This window comes from Alligator sinensis, unplaced genomic scaffold (genome assembly GCF_000455745.1).
Source record: "Alligator sinensis unplaced genomic scaffold, ASM45574v1 scaffold721_1, whole genome shotgun sequence".
Lineage (NCBI taxonomy): Eukaryota > Metazoa > Chordata > Crocodylia > Alligatoridae > Alligator > Alligator sinensis.
The window spans coordinates 3,964,611-3,990,860 of NW_005841857.1; the positions used below are offsets into that span (position 1 = coordinate 3,964,611).

A 26,250-nucleotide genomic window follows, 5' to 3' on the forward strand; every position below is an offset into this window, starting at 1 on the left:
TGTCCCTGCCCGCCCTTCATTCTTGACCATTTTTAACAATAAGCACTTGCTGTGTAAGAAGACCAGTGAAACCATAAAGTGAGATCAGGGTCACAAAAGCTGATGCTATACAGCTCTCATTTACTTAGTCTATAAGGTGGAAATGTACCTTGCCTCAGTTTAATAACTGCCATATAAATAACTTCCCAAACTTTTTTGCCTGAAGTATGATGATGCCATAAAACACAGACTTATTTTTTTGCTTCAGTCAACTAATGGGGATGATGCAATGAGTAGAAATCTCTACCAGCTGGTGATCTTCATTACACCAAGCCACTGGCTATGTATGCTAGTCTGAGAACTTCGAAGCCTCCTTTCCTCTTGATGTAGTTAATAGTATTTAGAGCATTTTAGGTGCTGCCAATAGCCTTTAAAGTGATTCAGAGCTCATTATGTCTCACAACAAACCCTTTTTGGAGGGGAGAAAAAATGTGGCAGAAGTGATAATGAGTTTCCTTTTAAAACCTGACTGGTTTTTATGTCTCCTGCCTGTGGTGAAGTCTAATAACAAAGAAGGTTTTCAGCTCAGGGGTTCTTGTTTGATCACAGTGATGGGAGTGGGTCTGCCTTTTCTAACCTGCAGGTAAACGTTCTGGATTATAATTAAGCAGGAAGCACCCATGTTCGATTATCCTTTTTGAAACATCCCCATTCATTAACTTGTTTTGCAGGTCCGACTATATGCCTGGTGTTCATTTCTTTTAATTTCATTTTGAATGAGCGGGTGCTTGTGCATGGGAAGCATTTTGTTCTATTCAGTTTGGGCATCTCAAAATTATTAAACTGCTTATATAATAAGATAAATATTCAGCCTATCCACATCATCTTTTGTCCAAAGGATCTCAGTGCACTTTGCAAACATCATTTGCATCCTCAGTACTCACAATATAGATACCATTTGTGTATATAAAGTAAATGAAGGAAATAAGTGCTTTTCACCTGTCCTTCATTGTATAGTTAGTGTGGAGTCTGGTGTGCCTATGGCCAGGGCCTTTAGTGCCCACAATATATTTAATATAGAGCTAACAATACAAATTATTTTTTTTTTCTGTTAGCTTTACAAAACCAACACAACTAAGTTGGAGGGAACTGGCTTCTACTCTTTCACATGCATCAGCCACAGAACTATTAGTTGAGTTCCAGTCTGGTAGATATCCGTGTAGAAACTTAATTACTGGCAGTGATATGTGCCAGGGCAACATGACTTTAGATCTGAGGGCCAGGACTAGAGCGATGGACAATGGCTTTTTCATTATTATGGGGACATTGCAGTTTTGGAACTTAATTGAATGCTGAATTGAAAAGAAACCCATGATTTCAAAATTCCTCCCCAAATAATTTTTTAAAGAAATAATTGTGGTTCTACAGCAGTGGTGGCCAAAATATGGCCCATGGGCTGCATCCAGGCAACCAGGTCATTGGGGCCCCTAACAAAAATAGAAAATGTATATTTATTTGCTTCTGGCTGCCTGTCAAAGATGACAGGAGCCAGGGGCAGTAGGACCCACAGGGAGCCAGCAGGAGCCAGCAACAAAGCCAGCCTGGCCCCACCCTGCCCCCAATCCCCTCCCACCCTATCCCTCCCAACTGGAAGTCTCTGCCTGCCACAGCTTTCAAGCTGCTTCAGCACTACTTGGCTGCATCGCCAGACCACGGGAGCATGGAGCCTGTGTTGGTACCCCAGGGGCAGGATCAGGAGGGTGGGTGTGTGTGTTCATAGGATGAGTCCCACATGCACATCCCACCATACACATGGACTCACACCCCCTTCCCACTACCATACATGCAGGCCAATACTCCCTCACACCTCAGCCACTCACCGCTGCACACAGGCCCCAACAAACCCTGTACCTATCCACACCCACACCCACATGCTCCCTCACCTCTCACTCACACCCTCCTCCTCCCCCCACATACCCACACCTAACAGCCCCCCACAAACCTATCCCCATGCCCGCCCCCCTACAAACTACAAGAGTAGACTTCATTTTAAGCTATTGTGCAATCACCTCTGTGTACACTACACAAATGCATGTAAATCAGGACAAAAATATTTTTTGAAATCAAATCAATGAATGTTGTAGATGTTTGATTTTTGTTTGATGTAGAATATAATTTGGTATATTTCTGGTTCTGAGATGGCAAAACCCCTTGATGAAAGGAGTATTTCCAGGGCAAGGGGAGGAACTTCTGGTGGCAAAGGTCATGGATTAGGGAGTTGAACTTCTAGTCACAAGATGGCAACCAGGGGGCGGGGCACCTGTCAAGGGGCAGGTATACCAATGCAGCCCTTGACAGCTTGTCTAAATGCAGTAAGCGGCCCTCCGCCTGGAATAATTGCCTGCCCCTGGTCTACAGACATATTTTGTTTCAGTCTGACTTATTTAATCCTTGCATTGCATTGTAATAAAGTATAAATTAGAAACATTGACTGGAACAGTTACTTTGACTTTTCCTTCCACAGTATTTTGGTGCAAAAATGTCAAAATGAGACATTTCAGAAAAAAAAAAAATCCTCCTAAATGAAATTTCAGCAATAACAACCTGATTTTGTGAAATGTTCTAGTTTTGCTGCACTTTTATAGATGGAAAAATTCATCTGTCAAGGCTTTTCTGGCCAGCTCCAGCTGGATAGAAAACCACATCTTTACCCACAAACAGAGCACTTCAAAGGAGAATTATTGAGACACATACTATTATACTATGTTGATACTATTTCCTTATTAAGATCAGAGGAGCATAAAAAATGCCATAGTGGGTGCATCTAGCCCTTATCAAGTCTCTGATAGTGGCAGGAATTGGAGGGAGAGGATATGAACAGGCAGTAGCATAACAGGGGTGGATGCATGGGGCACATGCATTGGGCACTGCCTTAAGGGGAGGTGCACCCGAAGGACACAGAAGGGGTGTCTCACTCTCTGTCCCATGCTCTGCTTGCACTTTCTGATTTGCCAGGAAGCAGCTGGCACATACAATGTATCATAGAGTACAAGGGGTCGGGGAATCAGTCTTGCAGAATGGCACTGGAGCTCAGTGCCGCTGGGAGGGAAAATCAGACCCATTTTTTACTGCTTAAATCACCATTTTTCCCCTCTGGACATGGGTTCCAGTAGCAAAAAACTTGGGGTGAAAGCTTCCCCCTGCCCCAGTAGTAGCAAATTGCACAGTCTCTCTGGAAAACTACAATTCCCATCATACCTTGCACCCTGTGATACTGCTAGTCCACTGCTTGTTGCTCTTCCTGCATCTGCAAGCCCTAAGGCATGGGAGGAAAGGGGGAAAGGGGCAGGGGAGGAAAGGATGAGAGAAGAGTGCCTGGGGTTCATTTTTTCCCATGTTACTTTGCATCTGTGACATGGACTCACACCCCCTTCCCACTACCATACATGCAGGCCAATACTCCCTCACACCTCAGCCACTCACCGCTGCACACAGGCCCCAACAAACCCTGTACCTATCCACACCCACACCCACATGCTCCCTCACCTCTCACTCACACCCTCCTCCACCCCCCACATACCCACACCTAACAGCCCCCCACAAACCTATCCCCATGCCCGCCCCCCTACAAACTACAAGAGTAGACTTCATTTTAAGCTATTGTGCAATCACCTCTGTGTACACTACACAAATGCATGTAAATCAGGACAAAAATATTTTTTGAAATCAAATCAATGAATGTTGTAGATGTTTGATTTTTGTTTGATGTAGAATATAATTTGGTATATTTCTGGTTCTGAGATGGCAAAACCCCTTGATGAAAGGAGTATTTCCAGGGCAAGGGGAGGAACTTCTGGTGGCAAAGGTCATGGATTAGGGAGTTGAACTTCTAGTCACAAGATGGCAACCAGGGGGCGGGGCACCTGTCAAGGGGCAGGTATACCAATGCAGCCCTTGACAGCTTGTCTAAATGCAGTAAGCGGCCCTCCGCCTGGAATAATTGCCTGCCCCTGGTCTACAGACATATTTTGTTTCAGTCTGACTTATTTAATCCTTGCATTGCATTGTAATAAAGTATAAATTAGAAACATTGACTGGAACAGTTACTTTGACTTTTCCTTCCACAGTATTTTGGTGCAAAAATGTCAAAATGAGACATTTCAGAAAAAAAAAAAATCCTCCTAAATGAAATTTCAGCAATAACAACCTGATTTTGTGAAATGTTCTAGTTTTGCTGCACTTTTATAGATGGAAAAATTCATCTGTCAAGGCTTTTCTGGCCAGCTCCAGCTGGATAGAAAACCACATCTTTACCCACAAACAGAGCACTTCAAAGGAGAATTATTGAGACACATACTATTATACTATGTTGATACTATTTCCTTATTAAGATCAGAGGAGCATAAAAAATGCCATAGTGGGTGCATCTAGCCCTTATCAAGTCTCTGATAGTGGCAGGAATTGGAGGGAGAGGATATGAACAGGCAGTAGCATAACAGGGGTGGATGCATGGGGCACATGCATTGGGCACTGCCTTAAGGGGAGGTGCACCCGAAGGACACAGAAGGGGTGTCTCACTCTCTGTCCCATGCTCTGCTTGCACTTTCTGATTTGCCAGGAAGCAGCTGGCACATACAATGTATCATAGAGTACAAGGGGTCGGGGAATCAGTCTTGCAGAATGGCACTGGAGCTCAGTGCCGCTGGGAGGGAAAATCAGACCCATTTTTTACTGCTTAAATCACCATTTTTCCCCTCTGGACATGGGTTCCAGTAGCAAAAAACTTGGGGTGAAAGCTTCCCCCTGCCCCAGTAGTAGCAAATTGCACAGTCTCTCTGGAAAACTACAATTCCCATCATACCTTGCACCCTGTGATACTGCTAGTCCACTGCTTGTTGCTCTTCCTGCATCTGCAAGCCCTAAGGCATGGGAGGAAAGGGGGAAAGGGGCAGGGGAGGAAAGGATGAGAGAAGAGTGCCTGGGGTTCATTTTTTCCCATGTTACTTTGCATCTGTGAACATGGTATATCAAGAGTGATTTCCCTCTTGCCATACCCTTGCTGGCATCCACCACCATGGCTTTAGAGATTCCAGGGGCTATATTCCTTTCTTTTCTGTTTAATGGGTATTAATGGATCTATTATCTATGTCTACTCTGGTTTTGAACCCAGCTATGCTGTCTAGCCCTCCAACTTCCTGTGGTAGAGTTCCACAAGGTGATTTCACACTGCATTATCTAGTGTTTCCTCTTGTCAGAATAAACCTGTCTCTAGCTAATTTCAATGGGTCCCTCCAGCTTTAGTATTCTGGGACATGGAGAATAACATTTCCTTATTCACTTTGTCCTCCGTTTTCATGACTGTGTTAGGCCTCTATCACATCTCCCCTCAGCTTTCTCCTTTCCTTTCCCAGCCTTTTTAGTTTCTCCTGGTATGGCAAGTACTTCATACCCCTGATCATCTTGATTGCCCTTCTCTGTACCTTTTCTAATGCTAATACATCTTTATTTATGGTACAGCTGCTTGTTTAAGCTTGAAGGATCCTATGTTCCTGGTATTTCATTCAATATCTTTAATTTGATTGATTTCCCCTTGTTAAAATGTTCCAAGTAGTTTTGTACAAATTATTAGGCGACCCTAAGTCTGACTCTGACTCCCAGTTAATTTTTATAGTGCCATAACTCCATTGACTTCAATGGAGTTATTTCTGATTTATACAACCCATACAAATGATGTCAAAGTCAGGTCCTCTATTTATAAAATGAATAGGTAAGGTTTTTCACAGGTCAGATGTAGTGGAAGACCAAGAATAAACAAGATAATATATTGTTAATTATCTCTTCCTAATTATTTCCTTTATTGACAGCACTGGATTTACTGATGGCAAGAGCAAATAGCTCAAAAGTAAATTCAGGATAGTGGCTTTATTTCTCTGTCACTAATTTTATAGGTTTAGATTATGTACCATCATATGATTTAGAAGGCCAGTAAATCAATACATACAAGGCAATTTGCTAATTAAATTGATAGAATGTTCTCATTAGAAAAGGTAGTTTCTAGTCCCATAAAGCCATATACTTGAGGTGTTTGGCCCTATGTTTCATAGTACACAATAAAAGTAAACCATTCCTTAATTTTGTAAAGTCACTTTTGCTACAAAAGTCTTGTTTTCAGATTTCTGGAGAAAAGCAATGTCTGCAGGAATTCTCATTTTGTGGTCTTATTCCTGCTTTGAAGAAAATTTTGTCTTACAAGGACACATACAATGGCTAATGTCTTGATAACACGCATGTTGTTGTTTTTATGTGGGATTGGACCTCGTGTATCATGTTGGTTACGTGGTCTTAGAAGAAAAAATGAGGTGAACTACACAGTAACACATAAAGCTACACAGTAACATAACAAACATAGGCACATTACAGGTTAAGCACGTGAAAATTTGTGCGGGGGGGGGGGTTCAAATTTTTTGAATGATGGCAAACTTCCACACTTGCTAAATACATTTTCCTGGTTAGGGCAGTGCAAAACATTGACTGGCCAAACTGGAAATGTTATGTATATACATATACATGTGTATGTGTGTGTGTGTGCGTGTGTATCTATGTGCCTGTTAGGGGTGTGAGAAATGAGCCCTATTCAATTTGAATTTGAATTCGGCCTGAATTGGGGAAAGTGATTTGATTCATTGATTCAGATCACAGTCCCCGATTTCGATTCGACCGAATCCGAATCTTAAGATTTGATGCTGAATCGGAGAATCAGTGATTCGCACATAGACACAGCTTTTTCTACATACCTCAAGGTACCAGGCATAGCTTGTGAATACTGCAATGCTGAGGCAGATGAAGAAGCATGGGGTGGGGGAGGACCCCCATGTGCTCAGTGGTGAACCTGGAAATTGACCAGAAGTACTTCCGGTCCACTTCTGGGTCCACCGGGGGCACACGGCATCCCCCCCTACCCCCCCGTGCCCCCACCCAATTCTGTGATCGGCTGTGGGGGGACCCCAGGTGCCCCCTAGATCCAGGAGGCACCAGTCACTGAGCTGGCAGTGTGGAGGGAGGGCCCACACTCTCCCCAGCAGACCTGGAAGCAGACCAGAATTGCTTCTGGTTCATTCTGGGCCTGCTGTCAAGTGTGTTGGAGACCCCTCTGCACTCCTGTGGGACATTCCATGCACCCCAGCATTGCAACATTCATGAGCTGCTTGCTACCTAGAGGCACATAGAAAAAACATTTAACGGTGTGTCTATGTCCGAATCACTGAAACTTTCCGAATTTCTCCAAACCAATTTGCAGGGTTCCGATTCGATTCGGAGAGATTAAAGGGTCCTCTCATTCAACTGGGATTCGGAGATTCAGCCACCAAATCAGACCAGATCTCCACCGAATCGAATAGGGGACTGAAGTTTTGCACAGCCCTAGTGCGTGTCTATGTATGTATGTGTATGGGAGTATATGTATCTATGTGCGTGTGTGTGTGTGTATACACATATATAACATTATTTTGTTTCTGCTCAAATTACTTTTAGATTTTCCAGGAAAATGATCCGTTTTAATGCAACAACAGCAATTTATGCTAGAAGTCCATCTTACATTACTTTGCTTTTCATTATAACTCCGGCTCTGAGCTTTGACATGACTGTAGGCAAATCAGTCGTGGCTTTGTGCCTTGGTGTTCTCTCTCACTTGTTCTGTTTGATTGTAAGCTCTTCAAGGAAGGAGCTAGGCACCCCACTGTATTCTTCATTGGTAACTCCAGGCACGTTTGTAGATTGTAGCCGTAATAATAATGTGCTTAAAGTTCAGTTTCAGGAGGCTTATTTAGATCAGGGTCTTTTATAATGAGTGAGACTGACTGAGTCAGATTTAAATATAACTTTTGGCATTCTTGTGTTCTTGTCCGTGCATATTTTTGTGGCAAAAAACTGCACACATCTTCTTTTCCATGTCTCATTATATATGTTCAAGACAATGTTCTACATCTAACTGCATTTTGATAGCAGCATTATGTGCAGAACTTGCCATTCTCTTTTTGTCTTTCTTTTTCAAGAAGAATATGCACTCTTTACTGCTATGATTGCATAATTTCCTAGGAACCACTTAATGGCACTGGGGTCTCTTAGCTTATGAAATGGCCTCGTAAGAGTCCCATAATCTCTATTGCTCAGCATGTTTGAAGCTAAATCATCTTGTAGTGGCAGATAGATGAGCTCTTTATCCTGAAATGTTTCTTCCTTCTCCACCTACTGTGATTTTTTGTTCGTCTGTTCTGTACACGTGTGACTGGCTGCTCCTTTACTAAAGTTCCCCTAAAATGAGTACTGCCAGTTACTTATGGCTCTAATGAAAATAGGTTAGAACATGGCTGCCAAAATTGTGGTTTAAATTTGAAAGGGCTTGTTTAAATCTTAAAAACACTTGAATGTTATTGTGAGTTGTGTAAAGCTTTGCTGAATGAAATTAAATGATACGAGTTCAGTTTACCAACACTTAGCTCAGTTGTAGAACATTGTACCAAGTTAGCTGGATTTGTTAAATCACTTTAATACAAAATAAATACAAGCAAAGCTCAATATATTGCAAAGCATAAAATCCAATTGGTGCTTTTTGGTATTAGAAGGATTTGGTGTGTTGGAAGTGGATAGTTACAAATTGTTCTTTGCATTAGAATAATGGACCGGCATGGACCTCATTTAATTATAGCATTTGTCTTTCCATTGTTATAAATGGGAAAAAACACTTATAAAGTAATATGCATCAATTATCAACAAAATCTGTTTACTGCAAATAAAAACACACAGAACATTTACTCATGTTAATGGGTCACTCATTTTGATGTATTTAGTAAGGCTTTAGTACAGAGGTTTTCCCCCCCTCTCTCCTTCCTGCTATGCTTACTATTGTGGTCTGCTGGGTAAATATAAGAAGCAGAACATTCAGTATTTTTCCATTGATGGGCGAGATTGAATTTGATCTCTCATCTGTAGAAATTAATTTAAGGTGAGTTCTAAGAAAAAAAAAAAATCTGAAGGATTAGGCAGGCTGTGGGTTCTGGGTTATGTTCAGTGTATCTGATCATTCTGTTCAGTATTTAAAATTCCTAAAGTGATAGGTCATGATAATTATACATTTGAGACTAGGAAGGGGCATTCCTACTCAATTCAAGTTGTTGCTGAATTTCTGGTTGGTTTCAAGAAGATCAGGATCTATTCATGAAACCAAATCCTATAGATCAATTCTAAAGCTCCATGAACTTCTGAGTACTAGACTCTTACCCCCCTTTTACAGATAAGGCGCAAATGCTCAGGCTGTCCAGGGTGGTGGCATGCATAGAAAGCACAATGATGAGCCAAGATCAAAATCTAGATGGAAGAATATGGGCAAACCCAAGCCCAAGGACTTGAGAAATGTTCTTATCTTATAATAAAAAGAGAAGAGCAGGAAAATACCTCAACTGCCCCCCCCCCCCCCAAAATGCACACAAGCGCACACACACACAAAAGCCAAGAACAGGGAGATTAAAGCTATTTTTATCCTGCCTTCTACTCAGCCCTAGGACTGCTGCTGTGGAAATAAAACCCTGACTACCACTGCCTTGTTCTGATGCACCAATGTCGGGAGGTAAAGTATCAGAGATGGCTCAGAAACTCCTTGGTGTGGCCCTAAGTATGTGGCCCAGCATGGCTCTTGGGTTCTCTGGAGACAGGGTGCCTGAACATGGTGGTCTGTTCCTCCTCATCCATATACTGTCTAATTGCTGGGCTTCACTATTCTGGAGTGGGTGTGAGTGGGTTGGACTTGCATCCTCAGCAGTGGTCCAGAGGTGAGCAGCAGGGCTGTGCAAAGCTTCAGTCCCTGATTCAATTTGGTGGCTGAATCTCCAAATCCAAATCGAATCAGACAACCCTTTAAGCTCTCCGAATTGAATCGGAACCCTCCAAATTGATTTGGAGAGGATTGGAAAGTTTTGGAGATTTGGCTATAGACACAGTTTTAAATGTTTTTTCTACATACCTCTACGTAGCAGGTGACTCATGACTGCTGCATGACTCATGCTGGGTCGCATGAAGTGTCCACAGAAGCACGGGGGGCTCCCCAGCACGCTTGGCATCAGACCCCTAAGTGGATCAGAAGTACTTCCAGTCCACTTCCAGATCCGCCAAGGAGTGCACTGGGCCCCCCTCCCCTGCACACCCCTGGCTCAGTGACTGGTACTTCCTGGGCCTGGAAGGAGGGCTTCTGCGCTGATCACCGAGCCAGTCAGAGGGCTGATCGCCAAGCCAGGGGGCATGGGAGGCCCCCAGCACACTCCCTGGCAGACCAGGAAGTGGACTGCAAATACATGAAGGGCCCCCCCACACACTCCTGTGGGACGCTCTGTCAGCTCCCGCATCGCAGCGTTCATGAGCTGCACCTGCTATCTCAAGGTATCAACATTCAACTTTTAAAGCTGTGTCTATGTCCGAATCGCCGATTCACCAAATAAGCATCAAATCTTCAGATTCACATTTGGCTGAGTCATATCATGGGCAGTGATCTGAATCAATTAATTGAATCACTGTCACTGATTTGGGCCGAATCTGAATGAAATACGGCCCACTTCTCACACCCCTAGTGAGCAGGGAGTCAGTGAAGATGTGGCCTAAGTGACTTGGCTATTAAACAGATACTGTGTATACTTAGTGGCTTGACTGACTTCCTGGGAAAGGAAATCCTCTGTTTTCCCCCCAGTGAGCAGCTCGGGAAAAGGAAACTTCTTTTCTTGCTCCCACAGCAACCTTTCTAACCTGGGACGCACATCTCACAAGGCCTGTTTTATACAGGAGATCAGACTAAGTCATCTAATGGTTTTTTATGGTTGTAAACTCTAGAACATGATACTCCCCGAACAGACTAATCTCTGGAGCTGTTTAACCTTGGGTCTCCCTTGAAGTTCCTCATTAGCAGCAGTCTGCGGTTTTGGTGATACCTTCCCTTATCTATAGGCAACTTGATTGACAAATACAGGCAAGGTTCTTTGGGTAAATCTGATATCTTTTATTAAACCAGCTCCAATAGCTGGAAAAATGCTTCTTTGCAAGCTTGCGGGTACAAATACCCTTTGCCAGGCTGAGGGAGCATCTGCAGTTGGTCTGTGCTCTTCCTGGATGGACAAATGGCATCTCATTTCATAGAGCTCAACAAATACTCACCAGAAGTAACTCAGCAGAAGATGAATTCATCTCTCCTTCCAAGAGCAATATAGTTCGCCCACATACCATAGCAAATAAAAGCACTGATTCATAAATAAACACATTTTGAAGTTTGCTTTTTTATCTCATCTCCTAAATCAACTTATTTTCTCATTTCCCATCTACTTTCCCCTTTTATTTTTGCCTTCAGGGTTGTTACTATAATAGCGCTATATTTATCTCTGGTGTAATGGTTGTATCCTGTGGTCTATCATTGTGCCATTGGAACACCTTCACAAAGCAACTCCATTGAAGTTTTGCAAGCCACAGATTTCCCCCCAATGTTTACAAATACAAAGAAACAAGAACCAAGACGCACATTTGTGTTGCAGCCTTACAACTAAATGTCAATTTGGATGCATTTGTAGCAAATCTAGTAAGACCTGCTTGTGCCTACAAACTAAATGAATTAAAGCAAGCTGTGTACCAAAGCCATTAATTGAAAAGAGGTCCTTGTCCAGAGACTAACATGCCATTTTACATTGGATGTCATAACCTGGCTCCCTGTTTGGCGTCTTAGTCTGAAAAACACCATGCATCCTTAATGAGCACAATGAGGAAAATTCACACAAAATGGGGGCTGCAAATTTAAGCTACCTGCATGCAGAGGGACAGTGGCCACTTCTGTAGCCTATGGAGGTGGATATTGCTTGAAGTTTCCCAAAATATTGTTATCTGAGCCTGGTGGATTCTTCTCTGCCAACTGCTTGCAATGGAGCTTGAATGCCCTCCAGCACAGCTAAATGGAGATGGGGATCTAATACATGAGGAGGCAGAGAAAGCTGAAATGTTTAACTCCTCTTTTCAGTTTAGTTTTTACAAAAAACCAAACTATCAGATGACAAGCACCATGAGCAGCAAGGATAGGGGAGTAGATATTTGACCTAGAGTGCAGAAAATAACAGGTTACCAATTACTTAAACTAACTCAGCGATTACTTAAACTAACTCAGTGTTTCCAAATGAGCAGGTTGGAAGAAACTCCCTGAGTATTCCAGGAACTTGGTGAGGGTAAAGGCAGATGCATTAGCAGTTATCTATAGGAATTTGTAAAGGTTGGGTAAAGTGCAGGAGGAATGGAAAAGACTAACATAATTCCCCATCTGGAGGTGTGTGGGGGGGAGGAACTAGGCATTTATTTGCAGGTTTTTCAGTCTAACTTCTATACCTAGAAATATACTGGAGTATATGATAAAAATATTAGTTTGTAAGCATCTAGGGCAGGGGCAGGCAATTATTTTGGGCGGAGGGTGGCTTACTGAGTTTTGGCAAGCCATCGAGGGCTGCATGACAGGCAGCCAGGGGCAGATAAATATTCATTTTCTAAATTTTTTAGGGGCCCCACGGGTCAGATAGAATGGCCTGGTGGGCTGCATCCGGCCCGTAGGCCACATTTTGCCCATCCCTGCTCTAGGGTATAACAAGATGGTAAAGAACAGCCAACTTGGATCTGTTGGGAGCAAATCATGCTTGATCAACCGGATTTCCTCCATGACAAGGTGATGGGCTTTGTGGCTATGGGAAGAACAGTGAATGTTGTAGACCTTGATTTTAGTAAGGCTTTTTCCTGCCATCTGCAGTGATATCCTCACAAGTAAGCTAAGGAAATGCGGTTCCCCGTCCCCATGCCTGCTCTCAGAGTGGCAGGGAACACCCAGGGGGCTGAAAAGGAAGTGGGGAAACCCATCTGCTTTCGCAGCTGAGTGCAACTCCCCTCTCAGTACAGACAGAGTGGGGTAGGAGTGGCTCTGGAGCATCCCCTCTGGGGGCAATGGCAGTGGTGGGTGGAGAAGGGAGAAAATGGGTGGTGAGGAAAATACTGTTGAGCATGGAGGGAAAGGGAGAGGGTGGCAAAACATGGGGGGATTCCTACCTTATTTGGGGACTTAAGTCCCCAACTGTTACTCCTAAAGTGTGGTCTAAAAGCTGGGTGCAACCAAACCAATGGAGACCCCCTCTGTACCTTCATTGATGATGTGGAGGATGTGATTGAATGTGCATTTATTACATTTTCAGAGGATGCAAACCTGGGTGGAGTAACAGACTCCTTGGAGGGCAGGATGAGGATTCCAAGTGGCCTTGATAAACTGGGGAAAAAGCCCTGAAAATAAATTAAATGAAATTCTGTAAGAACAAGTGCAAAGTCCTACACTTGGTATGGAAAAAATGCGTGTTGCAGGGCACCTTATTGCCTGATCCTAGAGAGGAGAAAACTGCCAGGGAGAGAGCCCTGGCAGAGGAGCCCAGCTGAGGGTTGCCAGGATAATAAGCGCAGCTGCGGGTTGCTGGAGCAACTAATGGGAGCCAGCTGCCTGTAGGGGGCAGGCCCTGGCCCTTATAAAGCCCAGGGCTGAGGCCAGGCTGGAAGTTCCCTGCCAGCAGCCAGAGAGGCGGGAGCTCCCGGGGCTAAGATACGAGTAATGCTCAAGCAGGCTGAAGGAGGGTGGCTCTGTGGTGCAGGAGCTATGTTGTTGCAGCCAGGCGGCCTTAAGTTAAGTTACAGCCAGGAGGCTTGTGTTTTGTTTGGTTAGTGTTGGTATTACCACCGGAGGCTTGGGTGAGGCTGTAGGGGTTGGAGGAGGCCTCATAGGGAGCCCAGAGGGGTGGGGCCCCAGCGCCAGGGAGGGCACAGTCTAGCACCAAGAGGGTGCATTAGCCTCATAGGTACCCCAGTGGTATGGGGACCTCAGCGCCAGCGAGGGCGCAGCGCCAGTGCAGGTGCAGCTGGCTGTGAGGAGTGCAACCAGTGGGTTGCAGACGGGGGACACAGACCCCGGGTTGTGTGCGGGGTACGTAGACCCCGACCCCGGAGAGTGGGGCGATTCTGTCGGGGAGCCCAAGGTGGGCACGGCGAGCCCCAAAGAGGGGGAGCGCCATACAGGACTGTCGGGAAGCCCAAGGTGGGCATGGCGATCCCCAAAGAGGGGGAGCACCATACTAGGAATCCCAGGGCGGGCGCAGCAGACGCCAGCAAGGGCGTCATTAGCGGGGTGCATAGACCCCAGCCCCAGGGAGGGGCGATTACTGAGGAGCCATAGAGAAGGGCGATATTGAGGAGCCCAGGACGGGCGTGGCGGGCCCGGTGATAGGCCTGCACTGCAAGAAAACCCAGGACAGGGGCAGGGTGCCGCGGTGGACCCCGACGCAAGGGGTTAGTGGCACCGTGCCCCAGGGGAAGGGCAATGTGTTGTGGTTGTCCCCGGCAAAAGGGGATAGCAGCGCGGGGAGCCCGGGATCAGAGAGGGTAGTAGTGCGGTGGGCCCAAAAGACCGGTGGCCAGAGAGGATGTCCCAGAGGGGACTAGCCTATTGGAGAGAAGGCCCAAGAGCGGGTGTGTATTTGGACAGGACAACGTCTTTCCCATCAGCGAGGCTTGGGGCGTGGTATTAGGGGTTGGTAGGAGCCACGCGTAGCCCATAAGGCTAGGGTGCCTGGGGAGCACCCATTACACTGGGAGACCCCCAGGGGGTCCAGGAACACACAGGGACAGAGGTCCCGAGTAGCCGTGCCCAGGGAGTCATAGGCAGCCTCCAGAACCTACTGAACATCAAAGACGTGGCGGGCGAGAATAAGAGGGTGCCTTGGGCTGGCCTTGACAAGTAGCGAGGGACCTCAAGGAGATCACGGCTCTCCTTGAAGGACCCCGCTGTGACAATGCATAAATAAAAAATGGGGACTGGTTGGTTATGCTGCAGAAAGGAACCTGTGGGTTAGAGCAGACTGCAAGCTGAATGTTAACAGTATAACGTTGCAAAAACAAACAGGTTATAGGATATTATGGTCTAGTAACAGGAATGTCATGTGCAAGTCAAGGGAAATGATTCGCCTGTACTAGTCAGAACTGGTAAAGCCTCATCTGGAGTTTAGTAGACAGTTTTAGCTACTGCACCCCAAGAAGGATGTGGAAAAGTCAGAAAGAGGGTATTGGAGAGCAATAATAATTATTAGAGGTCTAGAAAACATGGCACCTGAGGAACAATTGAAAGGACTGGGATTATTCAGTCAGGTAAGGCAAAAAGTGATGGGAGGAATTCAGTAGCAGTCTTTAATATGTAATGATTCATAGAAAATTAGGGTTGTAAGGGACCTCAGGAGGTCATCTAGTTCAACCTCCTGCTCAAAGCAGGACTAGCCCCAACTTGGATTATTCCAGCCAGGACCTTGTCAAGCCAGGTCTTGAAAACTTCCAAGGATGGAGATTGCACCACCTCTCTAGGTTACCTGTTCCAGTGATTCCCACCCTCCCAGTGAGAGAGCTTTTCCTAATATCCAACCAAAACCTCCCTTGCTGCAACTGGAGACCACTGTTCCTTGTTCTGTCATCTGCCACCACTGAGAACAGTGAGATTTGAGCATAGACTATGTATTCAGGCAGTCCTCAACAATGCTGGACACAGCTTTCTCCATCTGGTACGTCTGTTGTGGTGGGCGGAGGGGGGAGGGAAGGGGCATGGGGCAGATCAATGCTCCCACAGCGAGGGAGGGATTAAGGCTGGGACAAGCTGCCCAGCCGGGGTGGAGGGGGCACGGGACTCAGGTAAGGGAGTTCCCACTATTGAACACCGCTGCATGCCGCCAGTCCAGGAGCTGCTGTTCTGGTGGCTCGCTGGTCCAGGAGGGCATGGGAGTGGACTTGTGCCCCTAGATCTGTGCAGGCTGGGCTGCTCTCCAGATGGGCAGTGGAAGGCACTGGGAGTGGGGGCTCTGCCCTCCTATTGCTAGCCCAACTGGGGTGGGAAGGCACCCCAGCAATAGTGCTGCTGTGCTGCCTCAGACAAGTGGTGCGCAGCGGTGGGAGCCACTCCGGCTTCCAACCTAAGTGCAGGACTTTGCACCTGTCCTTCTTGAACTTCATGAGATTTCTTGTGGCCCAATCCTCCAATTTATCTAGGTCCCTCTGAATCCTAGCCCTACCCTCTAGCTTATCTACTATTCCCCCCAGCTTGGTGTCATGTGTGAATTTGCTGAGGCTGCACTCTATGCCATCTTCCAGGTCGTTAATGAAGATGTTGAACAAAACTAGTCCTAGCACCAACCCCTGGGGCACTCCACTTGATACTGGCCGTCAGCTAGACATTGAGCCATTGATTACTACCCTTTGAGCCTGACAAACCAGCCAGCTTTCTATCCACGTTTATCCAACCCATACTTCCTCAGCTTCCTTGCAAGAATGCTTTGGGAGATGGTATCAAAAGCCTTGCTAAAGTCAAGGTCTGTTACTACTTCCTCAGAGCCAGTCATTTCAACATAGCAGGCAGTCAGGTTGGTCAGGCATGACTTGCTCTTGGTGAATCCATGCTGACTGCTCCTAATCTCCTTCTCCTCTAAGTGCTTAGAAATGGATTTCTTGAGGATCTGCTCCATGATTTTTCCAGGGACTAAGTTGAGGCTGATTGATCTGTAGTTCCTTGGATCTTCCTTCTTCCCATTCTTAAAAGTGGGTACAATATTTGTCCTTTTCCAATTGTATAGGACCTTCCCTGATCACCATGAGTGTTCAAAGATAATGCCCAGTGGGTCTGCAGTCACATCAGCCAACTCCTTCAGTACCCTTAGATGCATTTTATCTGGTTCCATGGACTTGAATATGTCCAGATTTTCTAAATTGTCTCGAACCTATTCCTTCACCATCGAAGGCTGTTTACCTTCTCCCCAAACTGTGCTGCCCGGTGCAGTAGTCTGGGAGCTGACCTTGACTGTGAAGACCAAGGTAAAAAAAAACAAAACATTGAGTACTTCAGCCTTTTCCTCATCTTTTGTCACTAGGTTGCCTCCCCCATTCAGTAAGGGACCCACAGTTTCCCTGATCTTCCTCTTGTTGCTGATATACTTGTAGAAACCTTGTTGTTACCCTTCACGTCCCTTGCTTGCCGCAACTCCACGTGTACTTTGGCCTTCCTGGTTTCATCCCTGTATGTCCAAGCAATGCTCTTGTAGTCTTCCCTAATTCTTTGTCCAAGTTTCCACTTCTTATAAGCTTCCTTTTTGTGTTCAGGCTCACCAAAGAGTTCTCTGCTAAGGCAAACTGGTCACTTGCCACACTTGCTATTTTTCCTGAACATCTGGATGGCTTGTTCCTGTGCCCTCGGTAAGGTTTCTTTAAAATACAGCCAGCTGTCCTGGACTCCTTTCCCTCTTAGCCTGGCATCTCAGGGGATCCTGCCCATCAGTTCCTTGAGGGAGTCAGTCTGCTTTTCTGAAGTTCAGGATCTATAGTCTGTTGGTCTCCTTTCTTCCTTTCATCAGGATCCTGAACTTGATCATCTTGTGTTCACTGCTGCCCAGGTTGCCATCCACATTCCCCACTAATCCTTCCTTATTCATATGCAGTAGGTCAAGAAGAGCATGGCCCCTAGCTGATCTCTCCAAGACCTGCACCAGGAATTTTTCTCCAGCACTCTCCAAAAACTTTCTGGATTGCCTGTTCCCTGCTGTAATCCCCTCCCAGCAGATGTCTGGGTGATTGAAGTCCCCCCATAAGAACCAAGGATTATGATCTAGAAACTTCTGCTAGCTGTCTGAAGAAAGCCTCATCTACTTCATCTTCCTGGTCTGGTGGTCTATAGCAGATGCTGACCGCAACATCACCTTTGTTGTTCTCCCCTCTGACCTTTACCCAGAGACTCTCAACAGGCCTGTCTTCATCTTCATACCGGAGCTCAGAGCAATCATACACCTCTTTTACATAAAGTGCAACTCCTGCTCCTCTTTTCCCCTGCCTGTCCTTCCTGAACAGTTTGGACCCATCCATGACAGTGCTTCAGGCATGCGAGCTCTCATCAAGTCTCTGTTATTTCAACCACATCGTAGTCTCTTTACTGTATGAGGACTTCCAATTCTTCCTGCTTGTTTCCCAGGCTCCGTGCATGGGCGTACACCTGAGGTGACTAGCCGATTGCTCTATTTTCTCAGGAAGAAGAATGGGATCTCCCCTGCTGCCCCTGATGGTGGCCAGTCATTCTTGGTAGCTGGTGGGGACAGGACAAGGACTCTGGGCTTTGAGGAGGGCATTTTTAATTATACCACAGCACCCAACAGTCGAAGGTAGGAAGATATTAAGACTTTAAGAAAGGATGGGAACAGCAGGTCCTGTCCGGGTGCTCAAGATTCTGCAAGATGTGTGAACAAATTGGTCATTTTCATAGATGCCCCTTTGGGTGAGCTCATCCTTGACTCGCACAGCCACGTTGGGCTTTCCATGTGGATGTAAGGGTGCTCAGTTCTGGTGTTTCGCTCTGAGGTCTTGGTTGTATATGTTGCATAACATACAGCCAGGATGTTTTCTAAATGATTAATTAGAGTCTTCTCTCTGGGGTTTTAGTTCAGTTACATTCATTACCTGACCTGTGACTGAGGAATTTAATAATTCATCTGAAATTTAAATTGAATTAGGATTTTTAAAATACAGCACGGTATGCAAACTGTGCCAATGTGAATGCCATTATGACAAAGTTAATTGAAAACGGGTTTCTCTGTCTTTAGCTCTCAGATACGTGATTCCCACCTGCTGTTTCACTTTTCTGCTGCTTATTGTTTTTACTTTTTAAAGGTGATCCATGTCAAGGGAGGCTGCAAGCAGACCCTGTTACAGCACTGCCTTGTTGCAGAACTAAACAAAACAGATTGTATAGAGAAGTTTCTAAAACACCTGTATCTTATGTGGCACAGATGGCAGCGGTGTATTAGACTCTCATAGGAGACAGCTTCACCGGGGGGAGTGCAAGGGGAGGAGTCCAGCCAATGCTGTCTCCAGTGCACACAGTCCCAGAAGGCATTTTTATTGGTAGCCCTGGGCATAAGCAAGCTCAAGCCATGCAGTCTGGCTCAAAGCACTGAATTATAATTTTTAAGGAGTAGCCAGTGCAGCTGTACAATTCAAACTCCCTGCCAAAATGCAGAAGGCTTCCACCTTCTTATTGCCTAAGTCTTTCCCAAAATCAATGTCATCCATGGACTTCACAACATGAGCTGGTCCAACTCAATTCAGTTCACAGATTGAGCTAGCCATATGCGCAGGGCCAGAGAGACGGGCAGAGCTCCAGAGTCTTAGTTCATAGATGAGACTCTAGTTCAGGGAGGAGAGGTTTAGATTTATCAGGAACATTTTTGGATAGGAGGAACATATACAGAAAAGGTGGGCTCCACCTGAACCAGACTGCTGCTACTAACAATTAAAGTTTGTAGAGCAATCTTTAAACTGAAAAGTGGGGGAAAGCCAATGTATGCACAAGAGCATGCAAGTTGGGTTGATGCAACCCCAAGGGGGGATGTCTTTCAAATTCCTTACCACCTTGAAGAGGCTTGCAGAGGAGTTGAGTATAACTGTAGATAACAGTGAGCATAAGTCAGAACATCTAGAGTTTCAAACAAATAGCATGAGCAGTACAAGGCAGTTGAGGAAGCACACAATTTATAAGTGCCTCTGTACAAAGGTCAGAACCCTAAAAAATAAGAAGAGTGAACCAGAATGCACGGCATTAAATGGTGACTTGGACATAACAGGCATCTAAGAGACTTGGTGGAACGATGATAATCAATAGGATGCTGTTCTAACAGGTTACAAACGGTATGGGAATGGTGGAGGAGAATATGCAGGTGGAATAGCAGCACTGTGTTAGGGATAGTATAGATAATATTTTATGCTGTTACTGATAAGAAAGCTACCATAGGCTCCCTGTGAGTAGAAATGTCATACTTGAATAAAAAGAATATATTATAGAATATAGGACTGTGCTACAAACCACCTGATTGTGAAGATGATTATGAAATACTCAGGGAGATCAGAGAAGCTGTTAAAATGGGACAAGCAATACTAATGGGAGACTTCAACTATCCTTGCAGACTGGCTAAACACCTCTGCAGGGAGAAATGTGGGAAGAGAATTTCTGGATGTGATAAATGGCTACTTTCTAGAACAACTCATCTTGCTACCAACAAGAGGAGACACAATTCTAGACTTAATCTTGAGTAACACAAAGGATCTGGTTCAAGAGGTACCCATGGGTGAGCCAATCTGTAATAGGGACCATAACATAATCACATTCAACATCCTAGTAGGAGGGAGCAAGCCAAAAAAGGCCACTGTGCCAATATACAACTTTAGGAAGGGAAATTACACAAGAGGACATTAGATTGAAAGAAGTCTACAGGAGCAGGAAAATGTATAGAAACCCTACCGGCATTTTGGAAGCTGTTTAAAAATACTACATCAGAGGTTCAGGAAAAGAGCATGCTCCTAATCAAAAAGGGTACCAAGCAATATAGTACAACCCCTGAATAGCTTAATAGCAGAGTTAAGGAGGCCACTCAAGGCAGAAAGGCACCTTTCCAACAACGGATGGCAAATGAGGAAAACAAGAACATTGTTCTTGGGTCACGTGTAAAAAGCAAAATAAGGCAGGTCAAAAAGAATTTGAGCAGAATCTAGCAAAAGATGCTAATGTTAATTAAAAAAAAACTTTTAAAAATACATCAGAAAACAGCTAGAGAATTGGTGGAACCATTAGATGGCAAGGTGTAACAGGTATCCAGGTTGTAGCCGTATTGGTTTAGAGGAAAAGGCAATTGGGAATCATAGTAGAGATGATATCTTTTATTAGACCAACAAGATTTTTGCAAAAAAAAAAAAAAAAATCTTAATTGCAAGCTTTCGGGCACAAACACCCTTCATCAGGCATTGGAGAAAAGATTGTAAAAGTTTTCCTGGGTATAAATGAAAATTCATATTTCACAGGGTAGTCAATAGATAGAAAACTCCTCTGGGCAGGCAGTTCATAGCTGGTATGGAGGCTCTCACCTCCTGTGAGGATCTGTGATGATGCAAATGACCTTGAAACAAAGGCAGGAGCAGGAGCTCAGGTTTCAGGTGGTCACAGTTGCTTCCTGCCTGGGAAAATATGAATATTTAATTAAAAAAAAAATGGCTAAAATTTGGTATCTTCCATGTGTCAGGTATCCAGGTTGTAGTTGTGTTGGTACAGAGGAAAAGGCAATCAAGACTCATAGTACAGATGATATATTTTATTAGACCAGGTGCAGTCAGGGACGATACGGCCACAGCAGAGAAGATAAACCAGTTCTTTGCATCAGTGTTTGCGCAGAAGACACTGGGGAAATTCCCATGCCAGTTCAACCTGTCCTAATAGACAGGCATGAGGAGTTGGACCACCTTGAAGAGACAACAGACTAGCCAAGTCACAAGCTGGTGGAGGGAAGCTGCAGAAAGATCTCACCCAGCTAAGTGAATGGGCAAAAATAAAAAGGCAGATGAACATGCATGTTGACAAGTGCAAGGTAATGCACCTGAGAAAAAATAACCTCAGCTATACATACGCAATGCTGATCTAGCTGTTATGACTCGAGGGGGAAAGACTTTGGAGTCATTGTAGATAATTCTCTAAAAACACCAGCTCAGTATGCATTGGTGACCAAAAAACCAATAACATGTTAGTCATCATTAAGAACCAAATTGAAAACAAAACAGAGAACATCATCATGTCATTATGCAAACCAAGGGCGTGTGTGCCCACATGTTGAATAGTGCATGCAACTCTGGTCCCCACATTTCAAAAAGGATGTAGGAGGATTAGGAAAGATGCACAGAAGAGCTATCAAAATGATCAGAGACATGGAACAGTTGCCATACCAGGGGAGACTAAAAAGGCTAGGGCTCTTCAGATTGGAAAGAGAGCTGAGGGGGCATATGCTAGAAGTCTATAAAATCATGAAGGGTGTGGACCAAATGAAAAGGGAACCACTGCTCACTAAGTCCCAGAATACTGGAACGAGGGGGCACCTACTGAAATTAGTAGGTGATTTCCCAGACACTGCTGAGTAGGGATTGGAAATCCAAAGTAGGGTCTTTGAGTCCACAGGGAATGCTGCAAGTGTGTAGTGCAAGTGTCTGGCAGGGGCTAATGGAGCTGAACTGGGCAATTTTTTTGCCAGCTGAAAGAGGCACCCACTGGTCTATTTGACTTATTCTACCCAGGTGTGGTAGGAATTTGCAGGTCTAATCCTCTGGTAGGAGCAAGGCTGTTGGCAATGTGTCTATCGCAGGGGTGGGCAATTATTTGGTCTGGAGGACTACTTAGGGAGTTTTGGCAACATGGGGTGACCCAATCTGGGTATCAATCCATTGGGGCTGCACCACTCTGCAACAGTGCTGTATTGGAGAGGACTTGTGGCTCTGTCCCAGACCCTGGCCCCATGCTGTCACCGTCCTGTGATCCCAGTCTTGGCCCCATCCACCCATCCTGCTCCCTGCTCACCCGTCTCACTCGCAGATGATGCTCCCAGGTGCAACCCCATCCTGTATACCTGGCTGAACGCGCCGTGTCCATAGGAGTCCCAGACTGGTCTCAATGAAAATCCCACCCATCTGCTCTGTCCAATGCACCTGGTGGTGGGTGAGGGAAGACAAGCTGGGGTGCCTGGGCAGTGGAGTGTGGTCACTGCGTCACCCCAGCCGCACTGCATGCCTGGGGCAGTGGGACTGGCAGCACCCTCCTGTGCCTAAGCTGCCGCTCAGGCAAGGCCAAGAGACCTGGTGAGCTGCATGAAAACCGTATGTGGGCCAGATCTGGCTCAGGGGCTGTATTTTGCCTACTCCTGGTCTATCAGCATCTGATTTCTCTTTGTGTTTCAGAATATTTGGGTACAAGGCCTTAAATGTGAGCCTGTTTCTTCTCTAGCTTAATGGCAGACCATCAATTTGAAAGGTCATTAGATAACAGACACTTGCCTCTGAGCCCCACTGACAGATACTCCAGTCTCACCATTGTGGTTCCCTGTTTTAAAGTATTTCTCTCCCACGTGTTGCTGGATAAAAGGAACATAAATGACAAGGGGAAGTGTTTTCAAGCCTCATACTAAAAACTAACTGCAGGATGTCAGTTTAATTCATTACCCAAGGGGGGGGGAAATGTTGGAATTGACTCTTCGCTAAATGTGCCAAGTAAATACATTGAGAGAATAGCAAAACATGTTTTCCTTCTTCCCAGTTATTTTTAGGCATCCAGCGTAATAATTGCAGGCAGACATTTCTCCCAAATGATCTGTGGTTTTTAAATTGATGGTTCCTTTGACTTTGTAGCAATAATGCAAGCAACAGCTTGAGTGGTAAATGTAAAATACTATTTCTTTATTGTGACTATTTTTGGATGCTTTTTTGTTAAACATCTTTTTATCTGCCCAAATGCTTCCCACACATAGCAGATCCAATCCCCTGACTTCCTGAATTTGAAATCTAGAAGGAGTTAAGGCTTCTGAAAAGAATAAAGAGGTGTTATGCTGTGGATATTCTCCTATCAGGGTGCACTGTGCTTTGGAAACTGAAGGTGAAGGGAAATCAAGAATTAAAGGTGGAAAAGGAAATGTCTTGCAAGTGGGATTGGGGAGGTTTAAATCTCTTCTCTGGTAGCATGCCCATTGGTTTGAAAGGAAAAGCACATGAACTGTCCACACTTGGATTTCGAAAACGGCACGAAAGAAGCATAAATGTCAATCCACATCTTAGTTGATCTTACCGTTTTTCTTCTCCAGGGTAGCTTTTATGTTCCTTCTGAAAACTGCATGCAGCATGCATACAAATGGCATAAGGACTTGTGTCTGCTGCTCTTGAATGCTTACAGAGGACTTCAGATTTACTACACAGTCCTGATGAAGGAGATTCCAGATTTACCGCAGCTGAAGTTAGGTAAGTGAACAGACTTTTCAGTCATTTTGTGTTGATTGTGTGGGTTTTTTTTAATACACCCTGACATAAGGAAGCCTTGTTTCCTTAGGATTTTAGCAAGGGAAGGGCCTGGTTTTATTTTTGGTGTTTGTCAGGGTAATCATGAATGATTACCTACATATTTGTCTGTTATAAATCAGCTCTCTTGTAAGATCTCTACACCAACTGGAGATCTGGCCCTGGGTGTTTAGGGATGAAAAGATCTGAAGAAACACAAAAAAGCATGTTTGGTCTTTGGATGATATCTGCAGGAAGTTCCATTTTAAAGACCTAAGCTTTTAGCATGGGAAAACTTCTGGAATTAACCACTCCATAAGCAGCCGTCTTTCGATTTGGGAAACAAAAATCAGGATTTTGGGGAAATGTTTTTAAAACATGTTCTGATTTTGCATGTTTTTAAAAAAATACATTCCAAAGCAAATCAGAAATTATTTAATAGCATAATTGTTGCAATGCATTCTGCTATTCGCCTGTGTTTATTTGCTTAATAGATGATCATACTCTGCATAAACCAATAGGGCTGTATAGACCTTTTACATTCCTACTAATAATTTTGAGGCCATACCTTTAGGGGAGGAGAGGGGAGGGTTGCAGGATATCACTGCTTAATTTCTACTCATGTTTGCTGTGGCTTGAAAAAATTCCCTATAAACCAAGCAATCCCCAATCCATCTGCTGTTTTTTATTTCCCCTCCATTTTTTTCTTAGATTCAAGAAATATGGATGATGCTTTTATTTTTATTTAAAACTATGATCTGATTGCTATATTTACCATCCTGGAGATGAAACATGCCTTACTCTGTGCATCGGTGGTTTTGTAAATAGGAAATGTCTTCCTTTTTGACTGTGTAGGTACTATCAGGGCTGTCAAATGGAATGCATCGTGCTGCACTTCCCATGCTTGGGTGGTTCCCGCGTCCATGTCTCACTGCATTCACGGTTACGGGATGCCTGGTCTCCTCCCTGAACCACCTGTCTCTAATTGAAAAACTGGTTGGTCTGATTCAGCCCTGAGAAAACAGCCTTAAAAACAGACCTGAGACTTTCAAGTCAGGCCTTTCAACCTGTCAGTTGTAATGAAGTGCACAGCAGAAGCTAGGCTGCATATGCCCTAGCAGCTGGTCACAGGTTTAGATAATGCATATATGTTGGTCACTCCAGAGGCTGTGAAGAGCAAAGGCCATAGCTTCTTGTGTTCTTCATGGCTTGCAAATAGAAAATGGCCCCAAATACACATACATTTCTATATACATTTTAAGGCAAATTACAGTGGATAAATATATACTTGGTTTGCACACAGATTTGATGTTCCACATGCAGCTTTGCCAACTGCAAATATTGTTATTTCGCTACTTGTGTATGAAACTGTGCACACAAGGTTCTTTGGGTAAATGTGACGTCTTTTATTAGACCAACTAGTTGGGAAACTTGTCCTTTGCAAGCTTTTGAGCACAAACACCCTACTTCAGGCATAGGGAGTGTCTGCTGGTGTTTGTGTGCTCTCCTGGGTGGAATAGAAGCCAATCTGCAAAATGCAGGTCTGTGAAAATGCAAATGCGTGGCAGTGAAGATCAGAGGGTGGGAGACGATCAGTGCAAGACAGGTAGGTGAAAGGGAGAAAGAGGAGAATGTTGATCTGGTGCTAGAATGAAGCTGGTAAAAAGCAGAGAGGTTACTTGGAGTTATCACAAGGTTCACCTAATAAAAGATATCACATTTACCCAAAGAACCTTGTCTGCCTATGTCCTTAGACCAACACGACTACAACTAACACTCCTGAAACTGTGCACAGCATTTGCATTGCCTAAATGGTCTGCAAACCTAAGATGGATCTGATTGCTAGATCAGCCTTCAAGATCAAGCCAGCAAACCTAGTGCTTCAGGAAGAGCTACAAGCCTGTCCTGACTCATCATTCAGATACCAAGGAGCAGATGCAAGGAATGATGATTGGTAGAAGCACTTGCTTCTCTGGCAGGGTTTTGTCAGGGCACTGTGCTCTCTTTCTATTATGAAGTGAGCCAAGACCATAATCCTGGAAAGTATTGGACACTGCCTGTGCAGTTCAGGGCGCTCCCAACCACGGTTAAACCCTCTGGAAGTTGAACGTGCTGCAGCGGTGGTGTTCACAGAGTTGTGGGCTGGAAGAGGAGTAGGACATGTTGTAGTGCTGATGCTCCTTTTATATACCGAGCTGCTGCCACTAGCAGTTCTGTGTAGGGAGGACCAAAGCATGCCCCCTTTGCTTTGCTAAGAGTCGCATTGAACTCCAGCGGGGATAACTGAGTGAGACGAGCAGGACTCGG

The 26,250-nt window shown here is 44.8% G+C and overlaps 1 protein-coding gene across 2 annotated transcripts in view; it reads left to right on the top strand.

Moving 5' to 3' along the window:
- The window catches only part of FAM135B (family with sequence similarity 135 member B), a 392,360-nt gene that overhangs the window by 329,789 nt on the left and 36,321 nt on the right, over positions 1–26,250 (top strand). For both annotated transcript variants that reach the window (XM_025214643.1, XM_006016449.1), the window contains exon 8: positions 23,754–23,907. In XM_025214643.1, coding sequence (XP_025070428.1) covers positions 23,754–23,907 — 154 coding nt within the window. The remainder of the gene's footprint in view (positions 1–23,753; positions 23,908–26,250) is intronic.